We start from the raw sequence: 25,756 nt of genomic DNA, 5'->3' as shown, positions 1-25,756 counted from the left end.
CTTTGACACGTGTGACATGCATCCCGGTTTGCTACGTCTTTCTTGGGAATGCATCACGGTTTGCTACGTACTACCTCTGGCCTAAAATGAATGCAATTCTAAGTGTATTTTTTTCTATATTCAAAGTTTGACCAAATATATAAATAAAAATATTAATGTTTTTAACACCAAATAAATATATTATAAAATATATCTCATGGTAAATCTAATGATACTTATTTTATGGTATAAATGTTTATATTTTTTATATATAATTTGTGAAACTTGACATACAATACTGTGCTAGAACTGTATTCTAGCTATATATGATGGAGGGAGTATATCCATCGTTTACTTGCACGGAGGAAGTTGAGTGAACCACACAAGGTCTGCGTCTTCGTCGCTTCTGTCCGTATTTCATGGGTGCCCTTGTCAGCTCAAAATGTTGACAAAATATTCAGCACAATTCAAATTTTTGCCTTTCAGGAAATCAATAAAAAATGCAATATATATCAGCTTTTAAGAAATGTTGTACCACAAAAAGTTAATTTTCCTATATTTCCTTCAACTGACATGCATGCAACTACATATGTAACTACTTTACTTCAACTTTCTTTTATCTGTCATTGATGAAATACTTATTTTGTATATGCATCTTACAACTATGGATAGATAAATAGCTTTCGTTATATATACTTAATATAACATATATCTAAATACATATGAAAAATTATCTAGAAAAGCTAAAACAACTTATACTTAGATCAGAGAGAGTAAGAGAGTAATAGTTAGTTAGCTAATAGTGTGTGTGTATATATATATACACACACACACTAAGTAGTAGTTGGGTGTTATTTGGAGACAAGCTAAAAAGTGGACTTATTGGTAGCTTTGTCTATACTATTCCTCGTCTTTATTTAAAAGCTATTAGTACAGCGTGTGAACAGAGATATATGATAAGGCAAAACCGCAAAAGTGACTTTAATTAACATATTAGCTCGTCTTAGTTAGGTTACGGTAGCTAGTGTGACTATTGCTAGCTAGACGTCAAGCTAACAATTATCTGGATATGTATCGCTGGATTCAAATTAGCCACTTTTTATCAACTAACCTAGCCGAGCGGATCTAAACAGTGTCTTATAGAATAGCAACAGCTAGCAACGCCACAAATATCTTCCTTGGTGTACTCATGTCAGCGACGCAAAAGGATTCCCAGTTGCCCGGTCCTGTGTAATCTGAACCTGCTGTTGATGGACAACCATTAATCAATCTTGTTTCTCTGGAGGTCGTAGTTGATAAGTTCATATCCATCGGTCATATATATATATATAAATTGTTACCTGGAATACAAGTTTCTTTGATGTTTGCCAGCCAACAGAAAACCATGAATGATCGACAGGAACGTAACAGCAAGCTCTCTAGAAACCTAGCTACTTTTCCGTCTGAACATTGTGACTTAGTAGGAAGAAACACATACCGTCATCATTGACTAGAAGGCTTTGATTTGTTTCTAGCGAAGTAGGGATTGGGATGCATGTGAAGAATCATGGCTCGTTTGCAAAGCCGCGCCCACTCTCATGGTTCAAGTTGAACTACAAAACGGAAACTACAGAAAAACTCTGGAGAAGCGGCTAGCTCAGCTGCCTTTACTCTTTCGTCTCTAAATTAATGATTTGTAGAGATGGTTGAGAACAGAAGCCTCCTCTAGACCTCAGGCCTCACGTGTATCTTCCACTCCATAATTCACTTTGTGTTCATACGAAATATTCTTTCTCCTCGTCTTATCTTCATAAGATTTTGAAATGAGTACTTGTCCCTAAACAAATTTAAATAAAAAAGTTATCAACTGTAAAGTTGATTAACTTTTTGAGATCTACAACTTTGATTTTGATTGTTTCTCCATCTGAAGTCATTTGAAAAATGCAAATTTCAAATGTGAAAAATTCAAACGTAATTTTTCTTAAATAGATTATTTTAAATAAAAAAAGTTATCAACTACAAAGTTGTACATATAATTCTTCGAGATTTACAACTTCTCTATAAGATATCCTTTGAAAAAAAATCAAATTTTACTATGCATCTCCTATTTTTAAAGGCGGCTCTATTTTTCAGCAACCTCTAAAAATAGTGGCATTTGTAGATGTAACTCGGACCGATTTGTAGTGAGCCGCCTCTTTCGAAAAGAGGTACTATTGCTGAAAATCATTTTCTATAGTAGTGGGAGCATAACTTACTACAAAACTAAGGGCCTATTTTGATCACTAGAGCTCATTACTAGTTAGGGTAAAAAATTAGTCCAAATTAGCTAAAGATGGTTAGCTAGTTGGCTAACAACTAGTAAAACGTCTATTAGCCCTACTGTTTTGAAGAATTAGAGCTAATTTTAACTAATTTTTAGCTAGCCAACGATTAAAACCCTTGTATCAAACATGTCCTAAGGTAACAAACCTGATGTCAGGCCTCCCTATTTTCCAACGGCAATGCTCTCTACCGAGCATCCGTCCGGCCGGATGGGACGAACCCGCCTACCCCCGCGCCTCGCACCTCATGCCCCTGCACCTTGTAACTCGTGCGCCCCACCCGCGCCTCGTGCCATGCGCTATTCACACCTCGCGTCGCCCGCCACTTATGCCTCGCGCCTCCAGCTCGAACTCACGTTGCGCATAGCCGAGGTCTGTAGACCATGGGCGACCTCTACGTCAACGAACCTCTATTGGACGACAGCAAGTAGATGAGCACATGTTACAACGTATGTTTCATGCGTTTCAGATATATGTTGCATATGTTTTATTTGGATGTTGCAAAAGTAGATCTGATGTTGCATATGTTGCAATGTCTATACACATATGTTGCATGTGTATGTTTCAAATGTTTCAGCTATTTTCAAACATATATTTGAAGTGGTTTATGTGGGTGTTGCATATGTTGCACTTGCTATTTACGTACGCTGCAAATGTATGTTTTTAAATGTTCAGCTGTTTCAAACGTTTGTTGCAAGTGTTTTATCTGGATGTTGCATATGTTGCAGTGGCCATACACGTAAGCTGCAAGTGTATGTTTTCAAATGTTTCAGCTATTTCAAACATATGTTGCAAGTGTTTTATCTAGATGTTGCATATGTTGCAGTGGCCATACACATATGTTACAAGTGTATGTTTTAAATGTTTCATCTGTTTTTAGACATATGTTGCAGCAAATGCTACATGTTGCAAGTGTTCCATGAGCAGGTGTGGGAAGTGGGTGCAGGCGGAGCAGGTGGTCCCCTCGGATGCAGTGGTCCCCGTGTGCGCGCAGGAAGCGAAGAGAGCATGACGGCCCCCACGTGCATGTGTAGTAGCAGCCACATGCGTACCATAGCAGGAAGGACGGCCCGGCAAGCGCATCAACATAATAGCGCGCGGGTAGGTGTGGCAGCAACATTGTGCGACCAGGCGTAGCAGGTGGTGCATGCATACGTGAGCATTTTGAGTCTTGTCGAGTCACATGGGTGTCGTGTCATGTCGGTCAATATTGTGTCTGATGGTTTTAGACCCATGCGCGTTATTGTTATGTGTGTGTCTTAGTGCACCAGACGTGTTTGATGTTATTGTTTGGGGGTGGGCAGCTGGTGTGGGCATCTGGACGCGGCGTCCATTCGAACGTCTGGGCGCTAGCCACTCCCATTTTCTAATTTCCAGACGAGAGGTGCACGAGATACGTGTAGCATGGCCATACTATTGCGACAAAGGACTCTATAATCTCATAAAAAAGGACTCTATAGAAATAGATCATCACCCGATTCAATTCCCCCCTCTGCCGATCATTGCCATTCGCACCAGGTCGGCTGGTCGGCAGGACCTTATCTCATCACATGTGCTCAAGATTGAGTATGGCATGTACCACACCTAGTGGTTGTTTTATACAGAGCAGCTCAGCTTCATTAGTGAAACAATTTTTTGTTTTGGTTCTATAAAGTAGCTTCATCAGTGAAGCTAAAGCTATTTTTAAAAAAAACATTTGGCAAAATAGCTTCTCAGAAAGATAGGAGAGAGCGCTAGGAGAAGCTTATTTTAAGCTTCACATGGAAAAGAGCGGAAGATGAAAATTAACTTTTAGGGAGAAGCCATTTTATCGGGGCCTATTTGTTAGGAGAAGCTAAAAAATAACTTTATTAAACTAGGAAAAGTCCTAACAAACAAATCCATACTACCGCCTTCCTATAGGTCCCGCCGGCTATAATGACCATGTGGAGTGTGGTCCAAGCACACCTGATGCTCTCAATGATAATGTATCGTTAGTTCTCAATTAGAGCACTCCCCAACCATAAAAATCTAGATGGTTTCTATGTTTTCTAATTAGGGTATCGTCTAAACAAAAAGCCTACAACTAAAGAATGAAGATATATGAGAAAATGGTTCATAAATAAGTGACAATGTCTGCATGGGAACTAAGACATGAAAAGATGTGATAGGTAGTGATTGAGAGAGAAGACTATAATTGGATAGGCATAGAAACTGCTTATATTTATAAGCATTGGGACTGCCCTTATTAGGAGTATATTGTTGGATACAAAACATTTAAGGACCGAGAAAGAGACCAGAGGAGGGCTGAATGAGAGCAGATTCTAGTTTTCTTCTGAATTCGACCTATGGCCCCAATTCGACCCAAAGCTCCAAAAGTGCAAGAGTTGCTCACACAGTCACACAAGTCAACTGGTGTGACTAGACGAACCCTAGGCAGTAGCACAAACCCAGGGGAGAAAGGTGCGGAAGTAAACCGAGCAAGAACCAGTGAAAAACCTGATTTCACAGTTCAAACCGGACCGGTCCCGTGTGCATATCGGACCTGTCCTGTATAAACCTGACAGCACACGTCTCTTAGGGAGAAAAAGTGAGCACCCTACCAAACGGTGTCCAAAAATTATGAAATTTTAGACACAAGCTCACAACATCTTAAGGAAGTTCTCTACCAAAATTCAGCTAAAAAATACTAGACCTAGGCAAGCATACCGGACCATCAAACTGGATTGGTCCGGTATAAATCAGCCTGCGGGATTTTTCTTCAAAAAATCATATCTGATTCAAATCAACTAAGATTGAACTCAAACTTTGCATGGGTGTTCCAGAGGGTGTTGAGAGACTATCCTTAGATTAAAAGCACCTAGAACTCATCCAAATTTCGACGATCTCGAAATCCATCAAAGAGGTTGGGATTTTCTCAAAACTCCTCCATAGGATGGATTTTTGTGCTCGTGATGAATCTGCCCAAATCATTGGGTAGATATATTCATTAGAGGTACGGTCCTAGCACATATCCAAACCCTTAAAACATACCCAAACTCGCTGGAACACAAGAGCCAACAAAAATACCCAAGAGAAGTGGAAGGGGAGAGGAAGAAGCAAACAAAACAAACAAAAACAATAACTCAGAACTTAAGCCATGAATTATAGAGGACAACATGCTTTATTTCAAGTACAAACAAGATCTGTTTTTTGCTGAGGTCAAATTACACCGGAGAGGAATCACTCTCTACACTACGGATCTCAAACATAGCGGAAACTAAGACTGGCTATTCCTGGAAACAACCTAGTAACTTAGACAAAAGCTAATCGAAGAGATGTCTGGTTGGGGCAGCCTCCTATCTTATTTATAAATAAAGCTATTACACATTCCCAACAAGTGCTTAGTTATTTTTGCTAAACTACTTAACCTAGGGGCGAAATGGTCCAACTTGAGATCTGTGTATTTGACAGCCACGAGCTATTCACGACTTTGCTTCACCTTGAATCAAGCTTCGCGATGACGCCACGTGCCGCCTCCAAATTCATCTAGAACTCTAACTGGGCCTTGAGGCCCAAATCCAAGAAAAATCATCCATCGGTAGTTTTGAGGCCTAATTCACCAAACCCCTCTAGAGAAGCATATCTTCTACACCTCCTCCACGATCTCAACACGTGTCACCGTCCGTCCTCGATCGCCTGATCACCAAGTCCTCTTGCGCCTCCATTTGACTTGGCCAACTATTGTCTTGACTTGGTCAATATATTCTACTCCTCCACATGTACACTTGCTTGTTGATGTCTCCAAGTGTCAGCCACCCAGGACCAGTCTTCTGACCACCTTAGTTGTCCCTAGGTCCAAGCATCACGTCTGTCTTTCACTGCTCCCAATCTATCGACACGACACATCTCTACTTGACCTTCTTCATGACCGTCGACTGTCTCTGTACTCCACACCTACATACCAATACAACCAAGAGACATGTTGCCCACGCACTCACGCTAAGGTTAGTCTTAAACTCAACGAAGTCTGATCATCTCCTGACAATTACTCATCACAACTCGAGACACATGACACATGTCAACCATGTGTTTGTAAACATATACATATATTATATATTGATTCCAAAAAAATGTGAATACACCATAATGTGATATGGCCATATGGGTGACTCGCATGTATCATCTTCCCAGTGAAAGGCCAGAAGTTGTGCTGCCGATGCTTGCCTTGGACGATAACGACGGATTGGATTGTATGTACGAGTCAAATCCCTCGTTCTGCATCAGTGCAAGCATGTGGAAGCTCATGTCTGTAGGCATCAGCTCCCGCAGTGACAGCTCCTTACTCAGGTACCGTACCACTTGCCGCATGCACTACCAGAAACTAGAGATTTCGTGAGAATGATAGTTTTTCGTGAGAGTGGAAAACACACTCTCATGAAAATAATCGTTTTCACGAGGGTGATGTAAATCCCACCATGAAAACTTATTTTCATGAGAGTACTCCACACACCGTTATCAAAATCAGCTGTTTTCTTGAAAGTATTTAAATACCTCCATGAAAATGGCTATCCCGCCACGAAATTGTCTATTTTCATGAGAGTAATCATTTTCATGAGAGTCAAATTCCACCGCCACGAAATATGGGTTGCTAGTTTTTTAGTAGAAAAATAATTACTTAAATACTAGAAATTAAAGAACATGAACAAAAGTTCTCTTTTTAATCTGTAGCGAAATTTTGTTACTAGTCTTTCTCCCTCGTGCTAACTCCAATTATGGTGATTCTTTTTCTTAAATATTTCTAAAATTATGTTTTATCAATTCATGGTGTTCTTGTTGCTTTTTTATTGTTGTTTATTGGTCATTTTATTTCTCAAGTAAATGTAGAATGATCGTAAAAATTAGGTACTAAAATTTGAATTTTTCCAAATGACCTCGGATGGAGAAATGATCAAAAGAAAAGTTGTAGATCTCAAAAATTTATAGAACTTTGTTATTTACAACTTTTTCATTTAAAATCATTTAATGTTTTAAAATGCTATTTGAAATTCAATTTTTAAATTCTGGAAGAACTCTGATTTCTCTTTTTAATCTCTGGCTAAAACTTGTAACTAGTATTTCTCTACCTCATACTAACTTCAAATTTGATGATTCTTTTTCCTATTTTTTTAAATCATGCTCTATTGATTTATTGTGTTCTTACAGCTATTATTTTTGTCATCTTTTCATGTGACTTTATTCTATCAATTTAAAATTTAAATTTCAAAAGATGACAACTTCAAATAATATTTTAAAACAGTAAATGATTTTAGCTAAAAAAGTCATGAACATAAAAATTATAGAACTGATCAAGATCTATAACTTTTGTTTTGGTCATTTGTTCATCCGATAAAGTGATTGTAACATTGTTCACAAATTTTACATATCTCTCGTATAGTTTCATAAACTATATGAGAGATATGTAAATTTTATGAAACTATATGAGAGATATGTAAAATTTGTGAACAATGTTACTATCACTTTGTTGGATGAATAAATGACAACAATAAAAGTTATAAATCTTGATGAGTTGTACAACTTGTATGTTCATGACTTTTTCAACTGTAATCATTTACTCTTTGAAAATATTATTTCAAGTTGTCATTTTTTGAAAACGGATGAACAAATGACAACAATAAAAATTATAAATCTTGGTGAGTTGTCGGCGACACAAAAAGATTCCCAGTTGCCCGGTCCTGTGTAATCTGAACCTGCTGTTGATGGACAACCATTAATCAATCTTGTTTCTCTGGAGGTGGTAGTTGATAAGTTATATATATATAAATTTGTGAACAATGTTACTGTCATTTTGTCGGATGAACAAATGACAATAATAAAAGTTATAAATCTTGATGACTTGTACAACTTGTATGTTCATGACTTTTTCAACTGTAATCATTTACTCTTTAAAAATGTTGTTTCAAGTTGTCATTTTTTGAAAATCAAACTTTAAATTGATAAAACAAAGTCACACGAAAAGATGACTAAAATGAAAGTTGTATATCTGGAAAAGTTATATAACTTTGTAGTTGACAACTTTTACATTTGAAATCATATACTTTCTCATAGTATTGTTTGAAGTTTTCGTATTTTGAAATTCAAATTTTGAATTGTTCAAATAAAGTCGGATGGAGAAATGACCAAAATAAAAGTTGTAGATCTCGATGATTTCTAAAACTTTGTACTTGACGACTTTTTTATTTGAATTCATTTATATTTTAAAAATTATGTCTTATTCGATTTAGAGTTCATAAAATTTTTGGAAACAAAGTGTAATTCAGCCCATTCAACGGTTTTTGGGCCGGTACTGTATGGCCCGATCTTGATGAATTAGAGCCGTTGGATCGGTATATAAGCACTTCTTTGTCCCTCCCAAACCCTAACCTCTTGCTCGCACTCGGCCACCCTTGCCCGCCCACCGTCACTCGGCCACCCTCGCTGCAGCCCCAGAACTTTCCCGGCCTCTGGTGGCGGCGGCGCATAGCCCAGGGGCCCCTCTGGCGTCAGCGTTGGGCCTGTAGCCTGGATGGACACAGGGCACGACCCCAATGTGACCATCGCCGCCGGACTTCCCGTCATGAAAATAATCCATGGCGACAACGTTATTTTCATGAGGGTGGCTGCCACAGACTTCATGTCATGAAAATCCATGGCAGTGAACTCTCACAACTCTCACGAAAATGTGATTTTTGTGTTTATTATCGTGAGAGTTGATGCGTGATGGTGTACCCTCACGCATTATTTTCGTGAGAGTAAAACCATATTTCGTGACATGTTTTGCACTCTCATTAAATCTCTGGATTCTGGTAGTGATGTGGCCTTGCATTCACAAATGGATGCGAGCACATGAGCCCCAGCTCGAGCACCAGACACGCTTCACTGATGACGAAGTCACCATGGAGCTTGGCGCCAACCGTGTCAACAAGCGTTCCTCTGCGCCAGTGCTCCAGCACCCAGTCGACTAGCATAACTTGCTGGTTGTTTGTATCCTGGAAAATAGGCCTTCTCCCACAGGTGACCTCAAGGATGAACGTCCCCAAGGCGAAGTCGCTGCCATGGTCGTATAACCTTGCTAGGCCGAAGTCGCCTAGCTGTCCGTTCATCCCGCCGTCCAGGAGCGCGTTGCTTGCTTTGATATCTCGGTGGACGACGACCTTCTCCCACTCCTCGTGGAGATAGAGCAGGCCGGATGCGATGTCCTTGATGATCTTGAACCTTTGGGGCCAACTCAGGGTTGGCTTTCCGTCTTGCCCGTACAGGTACTTGTCAAGGCTTCCGTTTGCCATGTACTCGTACACCAGGAGGAGTTCCCCTTTCCTACGGCAGTAGCCAAGCAACCGCACGAGGTTACGGTGCTGGAGACGTCCGAGGCTCACGACCTCAGCGACGAATTCCTTGACGCCATGGGTGGAGCCGTGTGACACCCTCTTCACGGCGATCTCCGTGTCGGAAATCGGCAGCACGCCTTTGTACACTCTCCCAAACCCTCCGACGCCGAGCAGGTTCGTGTTCTTGAATCCTTCGGTGGCGCGGTGCAGATACTTGTAGGAGAACCGGTGTGGCCCGAACTCGACTTCCCACTCTTCCCGTAGCTCCGTGTACTTCGTTCGTCGACGCACCAGTAGAACGGCGGCAGTGCCGAGGCAGAACACTACTGCTGCAGATGCTATTGGGAGGAGGATCAGTAGGACCTTGGACCGGCCAGCCTTTGTGCTCTCACGGGGTAGCTTTGGCAGCTTGGCGATGTCAATAGCTGGCGCTGAGACGACGTCCATGGCGAAGCTCCAGCCGAGTACGTAGTGCCTCGAGTTGAAGGAGCCTGTCGCCGACGAGAAGCCGACGTATGCCGTGTCGGTGATCACCGACGACAGGTTGTAGACGGCCGAGATCAGGGGCTTGCCAGGTTTGGCGACGGCGAGGGGAGCCAAGGTCACGTTGACTTGGTTGCTCCCGGCGTCGTAGTCCACCCACACGCGCATCTCGTCATGGCTTATCAGCGTGAGGTTCCTGAAGCTCCCTCCGTCGTCGTAGTAGCCCGCATCGCTGGACTGCAGAGAAAATCAGGCCGTTGATGTCCACGCCGACGTGGTTGTCGTTGATGTCACGGAACTCGTCCTGCTGCAAGGTGTCCAGCTCCACGCCGAATATCCTGTTGCGCTCGTCGCCGTTGCTGGTGACGTTGATGACGCCCAGGTACTGGCTCGCCAAGGCAGTCGAGAAATCCGTGGTGGGGGACACGACGAAGACGATGCCGTGGGCGCTCATGTCGGGGTAAGCGGACAGGATGCCGAAGACGAAGGATATGGAGAACGATCTCACAGCGCCGCCGTCCTCTCGGAAGCGGAGCGGCGTAGGGTGAAAGGCGTGGCCTTTGGGCTGCAGCGTGCCGTTGGTCAACTCGAGGAGGCCGAGGTTGGCGCCGGTGAAGCCGGAGTACACAAATAAACTGGTCGCCGCCGCCTGCAGCGACGAGCGCAGCAGCGAGGGGGTGGATGTCTCCTAGGAGGAAGCTGACGGTGATCTTCATCTGAGGCATGGCTGTTTGTATGTTGCTTACAGCTCAACCAGCACCGTACTGCTAGAACTAGAAGCTGGGACAAGAAGGTAAAGGGATCGAACTTCAATTCGTGATGACGAATTAGGCTACGGGAGCGCTGGTGCCCGGACGTCCGACGGTGCCGTGCACGCCCGCGTCTGACCCGCCTGCGTCGGGCCTGTGCTATTGTCGCTGTGCACCCGCTTGCTACTGCTACGCAATTGCCACCCGATGCTGCTCGTGTCCTGTTGCGGCCTCCGTATGCTGCTCGTGTCCTGTTGCTTGCACGCCTGCTGCTCGCATGCTCTGCTCGTGTGCTGCGTTGCGTGCCTGCGCCTGCTGCTCGCATGCTCTAGTTGGCAAAAATTTTTGGTTTTGGCTACTGTAGTACTTTCGTTTGTATTTGACAATTAGTGTCTAATTATGGACTAATTAGGTTCGAAAGTTTCGTCTCGCGATTTCTCACCCAACTGTGCAATTAGTTTTGTTTTTCGTCTACATTTAGTACTCCATGCATGTGCTGCAAGATTCGATGTGACATTTTGGGGTGAAAATTTTTTGAATCTAAATAGGGCCTTAGCTCGCGTGGTGCGCGCTGTGTGCTTGCACCTGCGGCTTACATGCTATATATGCTGGGTCTACTGCTGCGCATGCACGTAAGAACCATCCCGCAGTCAAACCTTTTAAGAAAAAGGAATAATAAAACATGTGAACATCCAATCATTAGACGATAATGATAAGGAGGGACATGCTAAATTGAAAACATACAATTTTTTTGTTTAGAATATCCTATAGGGTAGATTCAGTCAAAACGAGACACGCCAGTTTTGAGGACCCCATGTTTTAGTGTTGTGGCTACAAAATTCTGAATCTAAAAAACAATGAAACAATTCAGGAATATACATGCAACAGATAATAAAGAGCTACTTCAACAACTGAAAAATGAATGTGCAATATGTACAAGAGGCAGTGACAAATTAGAAAAAAACCAGGTGACACTAGATTTTCAGAATCCTCTTATTTGGTATTTTTTAGCTTGCTAGCTAAATCATATGCACATCATATATCATCACATGTGTTGAAATTTACACTAAGAACCACAAATATGTTGCAATAGGTAATGAAGAGCTATTTCAACAAAGGTGGAATGAATGTGCAAGAACTAAAAGTAAAAGGCTACTTGAAACACCCAAGAAAACACAAGATACAGCAAGGAAGCCACTTACTAAGTTCTGGACACGCTTCAAACATGTGCTCTCCTTGGAGGCACTCAAAGAGTCGAAGAAAGTAATTTGCTTCATGAACATACTAACACAAAGAAGCACAGTGGTTCTCAAATACTATCGGAAAGAATATCTGCATAGTATGGTTATGTAAAATTAAATAAATTAATGTAGCACCTTTGATAACATCGTTAATTGTATTTCATTGAAACCAAACAATGTATATACAGCTCACGTACCAGATCCATCTTGGTGATAGTCCATTTTTCATTTATCTTGGTGTAAATGTTCTTGCAAGTCCCATCATGTCTCAAAGAAGCTGGATCCACACTCATGAAGTCCTGTCCAACACACATAAAAAGAAAAAAAAGCTAAATAAAAGATGAGTTCCAGAAATTCAGTTTGAAATGGAAAGTCACAAGTATTGTATCATTACCGTGGCCAACTGGGGGAAAGCAAATTTTATATCTCTTGTTTTTTTCTCTTCATACAATTGAAGGTGGTCAAGATTGAACTGGTAACTCCACAAGGTCATTACATTGTTACCAACCAATCCCCTTGGCTTGAAGGAGTCATAAAACTCATCGTACGTAACGTGAAGCCATCGATCTCAATGAAAGGTGGCCTTGTAGAAAAGAAAAGGCGATATAATTACCACAACCGATGTATAATCAAAACCTACTAGAAGAAAAATGAGCGAAGTGCTAAACCAATAGAAGCTTGTTTCAACAGTTGAAAAATACACTTGCAATAATTAAATAAAGCTATGGCTACAACTACTTGAACACATATGAATGAAGTAGAGCCGGTTTTTATTTTTTGTTTAAAAAAATGAAGACTACAGAGGTGGCAAACAAGCAAAAGCTAACTGATCACTTAATGCAACAGGTATGAATGAAGTATGGAAACAAAAAAAAAGAAATAGTTTCAACACATGAATAATGCATTCACAACAACTAAGCAAGCCTAATGCAACCGATATTGACAGCACATTAAACAGGGCATAAGTGTAGGACAAGTCAAACTGAAAAAGGTAGGGTGAGTTGGGAGAGGGTAAACTCACGGTTGGCTTTCACCCTCTATCTTGAATCCCTCATCAAAAGCTGTTTTAGCCAAAAACTTATTTCAAATTTCTTTGGTATCATCATCATCACCCTTGGATCTTTTTTGCTTCAACCCAAGGCCAACATAAACTCTTTTTCTCTTCTTTCTATTCCTTTTTTCGATTGTGCTTGAGCCTGTTTGTCTGTCCTTGGAAGCCTCAATGGTGGTGTCCCCTGGACAAAAAATCAGGGCTGAAGTATATGGAAACATATGTACTGAAAACATATATAGATAGCTACTGCAACACATGAGGTAGTACCAATGAAATAGTAGAAAATCAGGGCTGAAGTATATGGAAACATATGTATTGAAACATATATGGATAGCTACTGCAACACATAAGGTAGTACCATTGAAACAGTAGAAAATTAGGGCTAAAGTATATGGAAACATATGTACTGAAACATATATAGATAGCTACTGCAACACATGAGGTGGTGCCAATAAAACAGATTAGCAAAGTTATTTCAATGGGGCTACAAAAGAATATAAGACAAAAAGAGAAAAAAGGATGTGTCAAACAAAGAAGCCACATTTGAACACATAAAATGAGATGGATGAAAAAAATCAGAGTGTTTACCTGTAGGCATAGGGCTTCTGGATCTTTCTCCATAGATATCTTTGAACTCTGATTCATCAGGTTTGAATAGGTCAAATGAAGGGATATCATGCACATATGAAGGGACTGATGGCTTGCAAGGAACTGGACCTCTTTTACTCTCCTATGGTGGGATTGGCGGAGGGGAAGCATTTGGACCTTTTGTACTCTCCTCTGGTGGGATTGGTGAAGGGGAAGGAACTAGACCTTTTATACTCTCCTCTGGTGGGATTGGTGGAGGGGAAAGAATTGGACCTTTTGCACTCTCCTCTGGTCGGATTGGTGGAGGGGAAGGAGTTGGTTCATCTATTCTGTCCTCTGGTAGGATTGGTGCACTAGAAGTACTTGCATGTCCTATACTCTCTAGTGGGCTGGATGATTTTTTGGGTGACTCAGCAGGTGAAGCTGTTGGATCTGGTGGAGGATGCATGTTGGCATTATCATTGGAAGGTTTCTTCAGCTAACTCATCTTACTTGCCAAATCAGCAACATCATTCATATGTTTGTTCAGATGGATCAACTTAGAAGCCAACTTAGCACCACACTTTGCCATGATCACCTTTCCTTGCTCTTTCATTGCCTGCACAAGCTCATCAAAATCTTTCTCCACCAAAGAATTATGCTGAGCCAATAGAACTTGGTATTCTTCGGGAAGGGACTACAATAAAATTATATATGCAATGTCAAACATAGGAAATTGCAAATATATATAAATATACATATATATTTGCGCAATATAAAATAGGGGCACTGACACATGTAGGAAATGACACTGCAACATATGAAGTGGAGTAAATAAAGCATGGAGGAAATTACATTGCAACATATGAATGCACATTGTGCGACATGTATGGAAATTATGAGAGGGTTTTGACAAAATCACCTTAATGGCAACTGCAGGAGTATCAACTGGATGGCTATTGGAAGTGCCTGGACAATCTAGCCAGTCCTTAAGACTTGGCTGCACGAGCTCTTCTTCTTCTTCTTCTTCAGGCATTGGCGGCGGGGGTGGCCCCATGGCCTCTTCCTCAAGCTTTGGCGGCGGGGTGGAATGTAACCAGTCATGGGCACCGGGGTAGGGTAGGGGCTGGTCGTTCGGAACTAACAATGAATGAAGATATATTATGTCAAGAAATAATATAATGACTAAAAGAAATGACCAAAGATGAATGAAGATAAAAAAGCATCAAACTCACAGGTTGCCGCCCATATGCATTAAGCTGCAGCCTACTCCTGTCAACACTTTCAATGAATTTAAAGTCGTTGTTGGTGACATGGCAAATGCGTGGGACAGAATAATTGATCTTCTGAGTAGCCCGGTCAGCAAGTATGTCAAGGTGGTCCATGTACGCAATCTACATATAACCAAAAAAACATAATGGCCCAACATTTAGGAAATCGGGGCTGCAGTATATGGAAGCACATGTAATGAAACATGTATAGATAGCTACTGCAACACATGAGGTAGTAGCAATGAAATAGTAGAAAATTAGGGCTGGAGTATATGGAAGCACATGTAGTGAAATATACATAGATAGCTACTGCAACACATGTGGTAGTAGCAATGAAACCGTAGAAAATTAGGGCTGATGTATATGGAAACTTATGTACTGAAACATATATAGATAGCTACAAAAATACATGAGGTAGTACCAATGAAACAGTTAAAAATCAGAGCTAAAGTATATGGAAACATATGTACTGAAACAAATATAGATAGCTACTGCAACACATGAGGTAGTACCAATGAAACAGTAGAAAATCAGGGCTAAAGTATATAAAAACTCATGTACTAAAACATATATAGATAGCTATTGCAACACATGAGTTGGTACCAATGAAACAGATTAGCAAAGTTATTGCAATGGGACTACAAAAAAGAATATAAGACAAAAGGAAAAAATGAACATACTGCCAAAACAGCAAGGCAAGAGTCAAGGTAGGGGCTTGTGGCAGCACCTTCAGCTTCAGGATCATGGGTCTGGTACTTTCGGACTTGATTCATCAACTCATCAAGGATGTGCCCAACCCGGGCAAATGATTTGATTTTAGAGACATCATGTAAGTTGTACAAGTACTGTGTGGTGGTTGCATTATTTGTTCCTATGCAGAGTACAGACCCCAAGGCAAGCAACATGAATGCCCTCATAAAAGAGTCTTTGTCCTTAGGTTTAGTCAACACCTCCATGCACTTGGGCCACTTCCCTTTGAAGCCATCCATAAAAGGCTCCCGAATCTTCTGGAATGCTTCATATTGATCGGCGATGGAAGGAAGCGTAACAGGCTCTTCTCCGCTAGGCACACCAAGAATGTTGCAAACAAGCTGCTTGTCAAATACAATGACTTTATGTTTAAGCCTAAACTCTCTCAAATCAACATCAATGTGCTTCATAATCCATGCAACGAGCTTCATAGGGATGGAAAACTCAGACATGGCAAGTAAAGCACCAAAACTAGCCTCTTCAATCCACCCTATCTGATCCTGACTGAATTCGTGGTCACGGATCCTGTGGACTGAAAATCTTGTTACCAAGGGGTTTCCATTGCCTTTGCCTTTGGTTTTGGGAGCATTAATTCCTGCATAAAAAAGACAAAGAAACAACATATTAAAATCGAATCTGAAAATTGGGGTACACAATTCATAATAATGCATAAAAAAAGTAGACACAAGTTGCTACATCTTCCAACACGCAGGTGGATAGCATAGATGCGCCAATAACACATCACATTTAAAAAATGAAACATGTCAATATATAGACGTCCTATAGCTGATTGTTGCAAAAAAAATATATGAAGAAGGTAGCTGATTGTTGCAAAAAAAATATGTGAAGAAGGCATGAAACACTGGACATATCATGATGAAAAAATGCAGGACAACATAATGAAATATGTTCAAAGTTTTTATCCAACACTAACCCTAGCAGGAATCAGCATACATGTTCAAAGTTGCTATCCAACACTAGCCCTAGCTGGAATCAACATACATTTGAGCATATATGATAAACAGAAAATCCATTGGAGATGCAGTAAAGAGTAATGACATGTCTAATATCAAGATTTCAATTATATTCCTTCAATATTTGCAGTCATTGGACATATGCATCTACTACCTAGCAAGCACCACCAACATACATTGAACACACTATCATCCAGTGTATTGCATTTATGAATTATGAAAATGTGCATATGAGATGCTTCAGGTACCCAGAAGCTACATGTTCGATGCCATACCTTCCTGGTTTGGGACCTTCTTCATTGGAGATTTCTTGATAGAGATGTTGCTTCGTCCTTTGCTCAAAGATGCTTGTCTTGCCTTGCTGTTGGGGACCTTGCTCGCTGTCAGCCCCCCCTCGTTCCCTACTGTTGGGGACCTTCCTCACTGCCAGACGCCCGCGACCATGTCCCCGCCCAGCATCTGCCTCCTCGTCGGTGTTGCTGGGCGAGTCGCCCCTGACGGGCGACACATCTCGGCCTGATCTTGTATGCGTCACTCGAAACCGGCATCGTACCTGCACCACTAGGGTTGGGGTGACAGGCAACCGTCGCAATCCCTGTGAAGGTGGGCCACGCGATGCAAGTAGTCATGGCGGGAGGATGGGACGGTGGAGACGATCAGCGAAGGTCGGGGCGGAATGGAGCGGCACAGTGGACCGGGCATGGCAGGCAGACGCCGCGGTGGGGGCGTATGGTGAGCGGGAAAGGCGGGCGGCACGGTGGAGGAGGGCGGCACGGTGGAGGTGGGCGGCACGTTGGAGGCCGACGCGGCGAGTAGATGGCGTAGTGGAGGCGCTGCACGGCGAGGTGGACGCGGCCGCGACCGCGGTTGGGTGAGGGGAAATGCTGATTCAGAAACTCGTCGTGAGTGGGAAATAACTGATGCCGTTACATGGGGGTGTCTGGGCCGCCCGTCCGCAAGCCCACCAAGGAGGCGTTCGGACGGCTGCGCTTCGGCTGGACGCCCTACTCGAGTATTTCCGATTAGGCTATGGGAGAAGTCTTCTTTGTTGTCCTCCGACTGTTGGATCGGTATACGTACTCCTTCCTTGCGTCATTTTATTGAAAGAAAGAAAGAAGAAGCGTGTCAGGGTCAATGATGATACCGTACACGTACAAGGACTGGCTATAAGATTTTCTCAATAAAAAACCAAGAAGCTACGTGAGACTTCGCGATTGACCGATCGAAAATCGGCTGGACATTCTGCCTCGGGACCAATTTGCTCATACACACAGTCAGGACTAAAGTTAGACTAGTTTAATACACTCTAAACAATTCACTTTCACTGTTCAAAACCCCCGTCGCTGCAGCGGAAAAGTGACAACGATAAAAGACCGGCAATGATCAGATTTTTCATAAAACCAAAAAACAAATAAAAAAATAGCAACAAATTTTGTTATAACCTCGAGAAGCCCCTACCAGCTAGCCACATGGTCGCAAGTCACGTGATTTTTCGTGCACTACGTGTCCATTGAGAAGGCCCCACCAGCTAGCTGTATGGTTGCAAGTCACGTGATTTTTTTAGCGCTATCTGGCTGTTAGCGCTCGAACCCATGACCTCAGGCTTCGCGCGTTTGTCCCCTAACCAATTCACCTATAAGACACTTATATCCATTTAGGAAATTCGTCGTCCTCATTTTATGTTCATCTAGTTTGAAATGAGTATTTGGAACCTTAAATGAATTTAAATGAAAAAATTATCTAGCGCATCCACAAAGTTACTACAACTCTAACACTCAATCCTCTATTAGACAGTTTCTCCGCTATATTCAATGAACCGATAGGACTGCCACCGAAAAGGAGATAGGACCACCGGATTTACCTAAAAAACCAACACTTCCAACCGCAGTCAGACCATACAGGTACCCTCAAATTCAAAAGATTGAAGTGGAAAAGCAGTGTGAAGCTACAGCACGGGACAATTAGATACAACCTCCCCTTTCTCATCACCAGTCCTACTGGTCATAACATGATGGATCTTGGAGATTCTGTGTTGACTACTGAGCTCTTAATGACAACGCCCTTAAGGACAAATTCCCAATACCAGTATTGGTTGAACTCAAAGGAGCAAAATTCTTCGTCCACATGATTCGCCTGCCTTGATGCTAGAATTTCATTGTGAGGTTGTGGAAGCCCCGTACAATCGGCCCTAAGCAGCTCAACTAGTTTACTCCTAGGACAAAGTCAGTAGCCTCCCAACTTGATGCTGTAGCAGTCAATATTGAAGATCTCTGTTCCGATTTATACTGTTAGATTATTGAGTATCCCCACATTACTGATCCGGCTACCATTGGCCACTACTATTGTGATGTTGTTGGGTGCTTCTAATCTGTTGAGGTGCAGAGCTTCGGCGGTTTCTGAATCTATGAAGTTATGTGTTGATCCTGAGTCCAGGGAGAGCGAGGAAATCATGACCATTGATAGTCAGTTGGACCTGCATTGTTTGGCTAGTTGTAATTCCCGTGACTGCATGTAAGGAGACCCGTATATCAGGATGCTCGATTGGTGATTCCACTGGTATGTTTGTTTGTGTGGTGGCATGGTGGAATCTTTGTGCTAGTGATATTGCTGTTTCTAGGTCTGGTGGTTGTTGCAACTCCGTGCTGACCCTTAATGTTGAAGCCAGTCCTATAGCGTATAACATGACTTGTTGAGAAGAAGAAAGTCAAGGTACCATGGCTAGGTTAAGAATGAATCGGTTGTTGTAGTCATCCAGTTCTCCAATTTGTTTGGTGTTGGATAGTTGGTGTAAATGGTTATGCACTACGCTAGATTCTCACACTAGGAACGGGAGCATTTTTACTGTAGGGGCAGCTGGGGTTAGGGGCGCCCCTACAGTGGGCGTCCTCGGGCCCCAGCAGCCCAGCTGCCCCTACAGATGGCACTGTAGGGGCGGCTGTAGGGGCGGCTGATAACCTGAGCCGCCCCTACAGTGCCCACTTGTCTTTTTTCAAATTTCAAAATTTAAAAGGTTCAAATTTAGTTAAATGATAAGATAATCAAAATAAAAGTTGTAGATCTTGATGAGTTGAACAACTTTTGTATTCATCACTTTTACATCTTAAATCATTTAGGGTTTGAAAATTTGGTTTGAACTTGATAAATTTCAAATTTCAAATTTTAAAATATGTAAAACATTATCACATCCAAGTTTGATCAAACTTAAATGCTGAAGCATGATTTTAGAAATTTTTAGGAAAAAAAACTATCACATTTGGAGTTAGTATGAGAGAGAACAACTAGTTACAAAGTTCACCCACAGATTAAAAAGAGAAATCACACTGTTCTAAATGATCCTTACATGATCATAGTGAACAGTGTGATTTCTTTTTTTAATCTGTGGGTCAACTTTATAACTAGTTTTTTTTCCTCATACTAACTCCAAATCTGATGATTTTTTTCCTAAAATTTTCTAAAATCATTCTCTATCAATTTATTTTGTTGGTTTTGTCAATATATACATATGAAAAGTTTGAGCAATTTAAATTTTGAATTTCAAAAAAATACAACTTCAGATAAGATTTTGGTACCCCAAATGATTTCAGCTGAAAAAGTGATAAATACCAAAGTTGAATAACTCATCAAGATCTACAACTTTTGTATTGGTCATTTCTTCATATGACAAAGTGGTAATGACATTGTTCACAAATGTGACACATCTCTCATAAGGTTTTATAAACTGTATAAGACATGTGTAAGATTAGTGAACAATATATGCTAAGAATTTATCAAATGAAGAAATAATCAAAATAAAAGTTGTATATATTCATGAGTTGAACAACTTTGGTATTCATCACTTTTTATGTTGAAATCAATTTGGGTCTCAAATTTTGGTTCGAACTTGTCGTTTTTCAAAATTTCAAATTTGAAAGGTTCAAATTTTGTCAAAGGACAAGATGACTAAAATAAAAGTTGTAGATATTAATGAGTTGAACAACTTTGGTATTCTATCACTTTTTATATCGAAATCATTTTTGGGTCTCAAATTTTGGTTCGAACTTGTCATTTTTTAAAATTTCAAATTTGAAAGGTTCAAATTTTGTTAAATGACAAGATGACCAAAATAAAAGTTGTAGATCTTCATGACCTCTACAACTTTGATGTTTATCAAATTTTTATTTGAGATCATTTGGTGTCTCAAAATTATTTTAGTAGTTTTGATTTTAATTTGGTCATCCTCCTCGTCCTGCTCTGCTTCTCCTCCTTGTCCTCCTCCTCGTCCTGCTCCATCCCGTCGTCGCTCTCGAACCCTCCCAACGCCACCGACTCACCGCCGGCGTTCGCGGCCATCCCAAGAACCCCGCTCGTGCCCCGCCGAGAGCCCCGAGGCAGCCGCGGCCATCCATTAGCAGGACGAGGGGGAGCTGACGAACAGTTGCGGGCGCCGTTGGTCAGCGGAGACGGAGGCGTTAACTTCCACGCTGGCGCGCTGATCTGGTATGACACGTCAGCGAAAATGGTAAAATATTAGTTTGGTTACTGTTTTCTCGGGCAATTTTATAATTGGCACGATAAAATTGGCAAACGGAGAGACAGCCACCGTAAGAGTGGCAAATAGTAGTTAGATCTCCCCCGGTGCCTGCGCGCACAAGTGCATGCCGCAAAACCGCCTCCCCCTCCCATCTCCCTCACAACGCATCTCAGCCGGTCGTCGTCTCCCTTGCACCGGCCGCCCCTGCCCTGCCTAGCCCTCCCTCGCTGCTGGCGTCACCTGCCGCCGGCTCCCTCAGGAGCCCGCGGCCTTCTCCTCTCTCTGCTTCCACCCAGGGCAGTGGCCTCCTCTGCTCCCTCAGGAACCCTAGCCTAGCTTCGAATGGCGGCGGCGCGAGGCCTTGGCGGGCGGCAGCGGCGGCACGGGCACACCGCGCCATCGCGCATGGCCGGCTCCAGTCTCCTCCAGGGCAGGGGCAGGCCGGCAGCAGCACGCAGCAGCCGGTGCCCGGCAAGCGGAAGCACGCTGCCCGGCAGCAGCCAGCAGCACGCACCACGGCTGCACGGCACCAGCCGGCGCCAGCAGCGCCAGCACGCAGACGCAGCAGGCCAGCAGCGACCGCCGACCAGCGAGGCAGCAAGGATTGTTCCTGTAAGTTGAGATTCATGTTTCGAATTTCCTATTCAATTTGTTGGGCATAGAAATTTGTCCCTAAATTACTTAGCCTAGTTTCTTGATTTCATTTTAGGTCTCAAGTATGAAAAGGAAAAATAGTGGTACTAATTTAAGAACTTTCTTGCAAAGGGAAGAATCAGTCACGAGATGAGGTTGAGCAAGAGGGAGTCATATGCTCAATTGTTTTCATGATTCAGTCATCAGATCTGAAATTATGTATTCATTTTTAAGCAGCAACTAAATGTTTAGTTATCAGATCTGAAATTGTGTATTCATTTTTTAAGCAGCTACTGGAAGTTTTGAAGATGTATGTTTTTAACTCCAAAAAAATGCCAGTAGGTGCCTTTCTTGAGCTAGTTGTGAGGATGTCTGAACCTAGGCATGCTAACATATTTGGTCTGAACTGAGACATCCTAGCAATATTTTGATATTTTATTTTCTCCAGAAATTGAAGGATCAACATTGTTGTTTTATTTCAATCTATAGGTATATAGTCTTTAAATGTGTGATATTCAGTATGTTGATGCATCTTTAAATATTGTATAATCAGTCTGTTGATGCACTCTTCCTTGCATTGAGTCATTGTCTTGAACTGATGCAAACAGATCCTATACTGTGCATTACATTGGCTAAGTTTATGTCCATGAAATTGGCTGATAATTTATGTATGTGTGTGACTATCCTAAACTAAAACAAATGCATTCTTCCATTTTCCAGGCAGAGCAGGAGCCAACAGGAAGCTTACATGCCTGCCATATATAATAGCCCAGGTTTGTCTAACTAATCTATCATTTCTAGGATGTCTCGTGCTCGGCTGAACTATCTAGTTAAACTGAAATATTCTGACAATGTTTATATGCCATTGATGGTCTAATACACTGCAACTTTTGGTGTGATTCTCTTAGTTGTTTTTCTGCAATGCTTGTTAGAAATGAGGCATTACTTGGTGCAATTTATCTTACCAAGCTGCTCATAATTAACAATATTCTTTTCTGTTATGATTCTCTTGAATTTAGTACAGATATGTACTGATATTATTTGAGAAAAAAGGTAGAAGATGTCTGAGTGTAACTAATTGGTGATAACATGTTGTTTGATGCTTGCAGGACTTCAGGTATCTGTGTTGGCTGCTAGCTGGTAATAAGACACTCTGTCCAGTAGTATTGCACAAGTTATCTTTTTTAGAGATTAGATTTCATCTGTGTCACCATTGCTTGTGTTGTCTGTCTAGTAGTAGCAGCCTGTGAAATATGACTAGTCTTTATAAGGAATATAACTAGTCTTCCTATGAAATATGACTAGTCTTTATAAGGAATATGACTGGCCTGTGAAAGCTGTATTCCTGCCTTCCTAAGGATACTTGTTGGAGATAACTAGGAATATGACTGGTCTTTATAAGGACGATGATCCAGTTTAATTTTTTTTTTCTTGGAGTGGACATTTAGGTTTCAGAATAATAGTTTTAATATCTCATACTGAATGGTACGTAAGCAAATTAAAACCAGCATAGTTTTAGACAACTCCTTGTTAGGAGGTGCAGTTAACCATAGCAACGGATATACTGTACCCATACTAAATTAGCATCTTGAATATTTTCTGTACACCGACTTAACAAAGAAAATTTATGATTTGCAATGGTGCTTCTGTTATGAGAGTATAGAAAAGATACCTACTCAAAGTGTAACCTGCTGCAGCTGATGGTATGTGTCTACCTGGAAAGTTGTTTATTATCAAATAAGTTTGTTATCTGAAGCAGAATGGTGTGTGCTCTTTTACACTATATGCAACGGCCTTGTGCAGTAGGAAATTATTTTTATGTCAGCATACACAATTTCCAAACAGGCATGCCTTTAGGTTACATCAAGTTTGGCATGCTACTTTCATTGGAGTAGAAATTTGTGGACGTAATGTGGTGTTCAGGTGTTCAGTATCACCCAGCAACATTTTTTGGATGAGTTATCTTTGCTTAATGCTGATTAGCTGATATCGACTGACTCTTCAACTGTGTACACTGACTCTTCAACTGTGCAGATTATTTCTGGGCTTCAGAACATCGACAGGAGCAGTGTTGCATCTGTTGGCACAGCTGCAGATAAGGTGTGAATGATGCATCCACCTTTCAACTTATTACTAGTTGCTATTTTGTTCTTGTAGACTACACATGTATTATGATAAGTACCATCGGTGGCTACAACAGAAACCCCGATCTGGTAAGTTTGAACTTCTTCGCTCGTAGTATGAAAAGTTCGCATATGTTGTGATATAGTAAACCTAAACTTGTTCTCTTGTAGTTGGAGAAAGATAAAGACACGAGAAGGAACCCATACAAGGATGACGAGCTCTTAGAGATGGTCGGCGACCTTTGCAACTTCATAATGGACCAGATTGTGAACCATAAAGGCACTTACCATCATCCTCTTTCTGACTTAGGTAGTAATCCTCTATACCAACACCTTTGTGAGATTGGTAGGCTAGCCCTAGGCCGTTGATGACAATGTGGACTTTTGGTATGGTTTGGATCAGACTTTGGAACGGTTTGGACTTTGTTTTGCATGTGGACTTGTGGATTTCTTAATGGACTATGTTATAATGATGGACTTCATAATGGACTATGTTGTAATGATGGACTTTTGTGAATTATGACTTGTGATGATGTTCTAAATAATGGTCTTGTGTTTGTGGATGTATATATGTATATTTGTGACGGTCAGATTCGAATTTGAATTATATATATATATATATATATATATATATATATATATATATATATATATATATATATATATATATATATATATATATATATATGTATATATATATGGTCAGATTTGAATTTGAATTATTTATTTTTTTGCTGGAAAATCTACTGTAGGGGCGGTTCTTGATTGAACCGCCCTTACAAATACACAAGCAGGGGTGGCTGGTGATACAGTCGCCCTTACAGAAGTCCACTACAGGGGCGGCTGATATTACCAGCCACCCCTACAGAGGGCACTGTAGGGGCGGCTGAAAACACCAGCCGCCCCTACAGAGGGCACTGCAGGGGCGGCTAAAAACACCAGCCGCCCTTATAGAGGGCACTGCAGTGAGGTCAGGAAATCGCTCCTATAGAGGCACCCTATGTAGGAATATCCTAGGAAGGGCGGCTGGCGCAGCCGCCCCCTACAGGCTCTAGAGCCGCCCCAACAGTTAATTTCTGTAGTAGTGATGGTGGACATGGGGGACAAAACCTTTGTTGATTGCCATTGCAAATTCCGACCATTGCAGCTGTCTAGTGTGTTGTTCCAATTTGATGAACCAAGTGAGAGCTCCCCCCTTGTACGTGGAATGCTGCGAGTTGTGTTTGATCCTCTTCCCTTGTGTTTTGGGTTAAAAAATTCCACATTTATATAGCCATTGGGACGGGTCCCAGTTCCCATCATATTCTGGGAATGTCAGTTTGTGGGCGTTCTATCGCTTTGGTGTTGATACCCTTTGTTGGTAGGTAGGGGTTGTGTAGCCGGTGATGGGCTAACTTGTTCGCTTGGGTTTTGACCTGATGGGGGTGTTGGGTGTTGTCCGTTCCTTTTGGTAGGTGGGACATAGATCTATGTCTGGCTTGGACTCTCCTATGTAGTTCCTAAAAATTTCTAGATCTTATCCTAGAAATTGTGAAACTTGTTCCTCCAGCGATCGGTGATGTCACAAATATCCGCCATGGATTTTGATCACAACGTGACTTTGATACAAATTGTCACACGTCCGATCTCCATCCGGACGTTGAGGGTCGCAAAGGGCTGACTTGGGCTAGCTAGGGCAGCTGGCAGGTAGCTGGGAAGCCGAGACTGCTGCTGCGGTGGTTGGCCGGCTAGGCAAGGCCCGATGGTGACCTAGGGCAGCGAGGCAGCCAGCTGGCAGGGGGTGGTCACGGACAGCAG

At 41.9% G+C, this 25,756-nt stretch overlaps 1 protein-coding gene and 1 pseudogene across 1 annotated transcript; one reads left to right on the top strand and one right to left on the bottom strand.

Annotated features, from left to right (window-relative positions):
- Positions 1–6,419: 6,419 nt before the first annotated feature.
- Positions 6,420–10,812, bottom strand: LOC136519890 (L-type lectin-domain containing receptor kinase SIT2-like; annotated as a pseudogene).
- Positions 10,813–17,623: 6,811 nt separating this feature from the next.
- On the top strand, positions 17,624–24,512 carry LOC136523838 (uncharacterized). The gene is made up of 6 exons (XM_066517382.1): positions 17,624–17,705; positions 21,294–21,815; positions 22,557–22,609; positions 22,946–22,976; positions 23,871–23,936; positions 24,131–24,512. Exons 1-5 carry the CDS (start codon positions 17,624–17,626, stop codon positions 23,933–23,935), a joined length of 753 nt encoding a protein of 250 aa, XP_066373479.1. The 3' UTR covers position 23,936; positions 24,131–24,512.
- The last annotated feature ends 1,244 nt before the right edge of the window (positions 24,513–25,756 follow it).

Source organism: Miscanthus floridulus, chromosome 18 (genome assembly GCF_019320115.1).
Source record: "Miscanthus floridulus cultivar M001 chromosome 18, ASM1932011v1, whole genome shotgun sequence".
Taxonomy (NCBI): domain Eukaryota; kingdom Viridiplantae; phylum Streptophyta; class Magnoliopsida; order Poales; family Poaceae; genus Miscanthus; species Miscanthus floridulus.
This window is presented reverse-complemented; position numbering and strand designations above follow the sequence as displayed.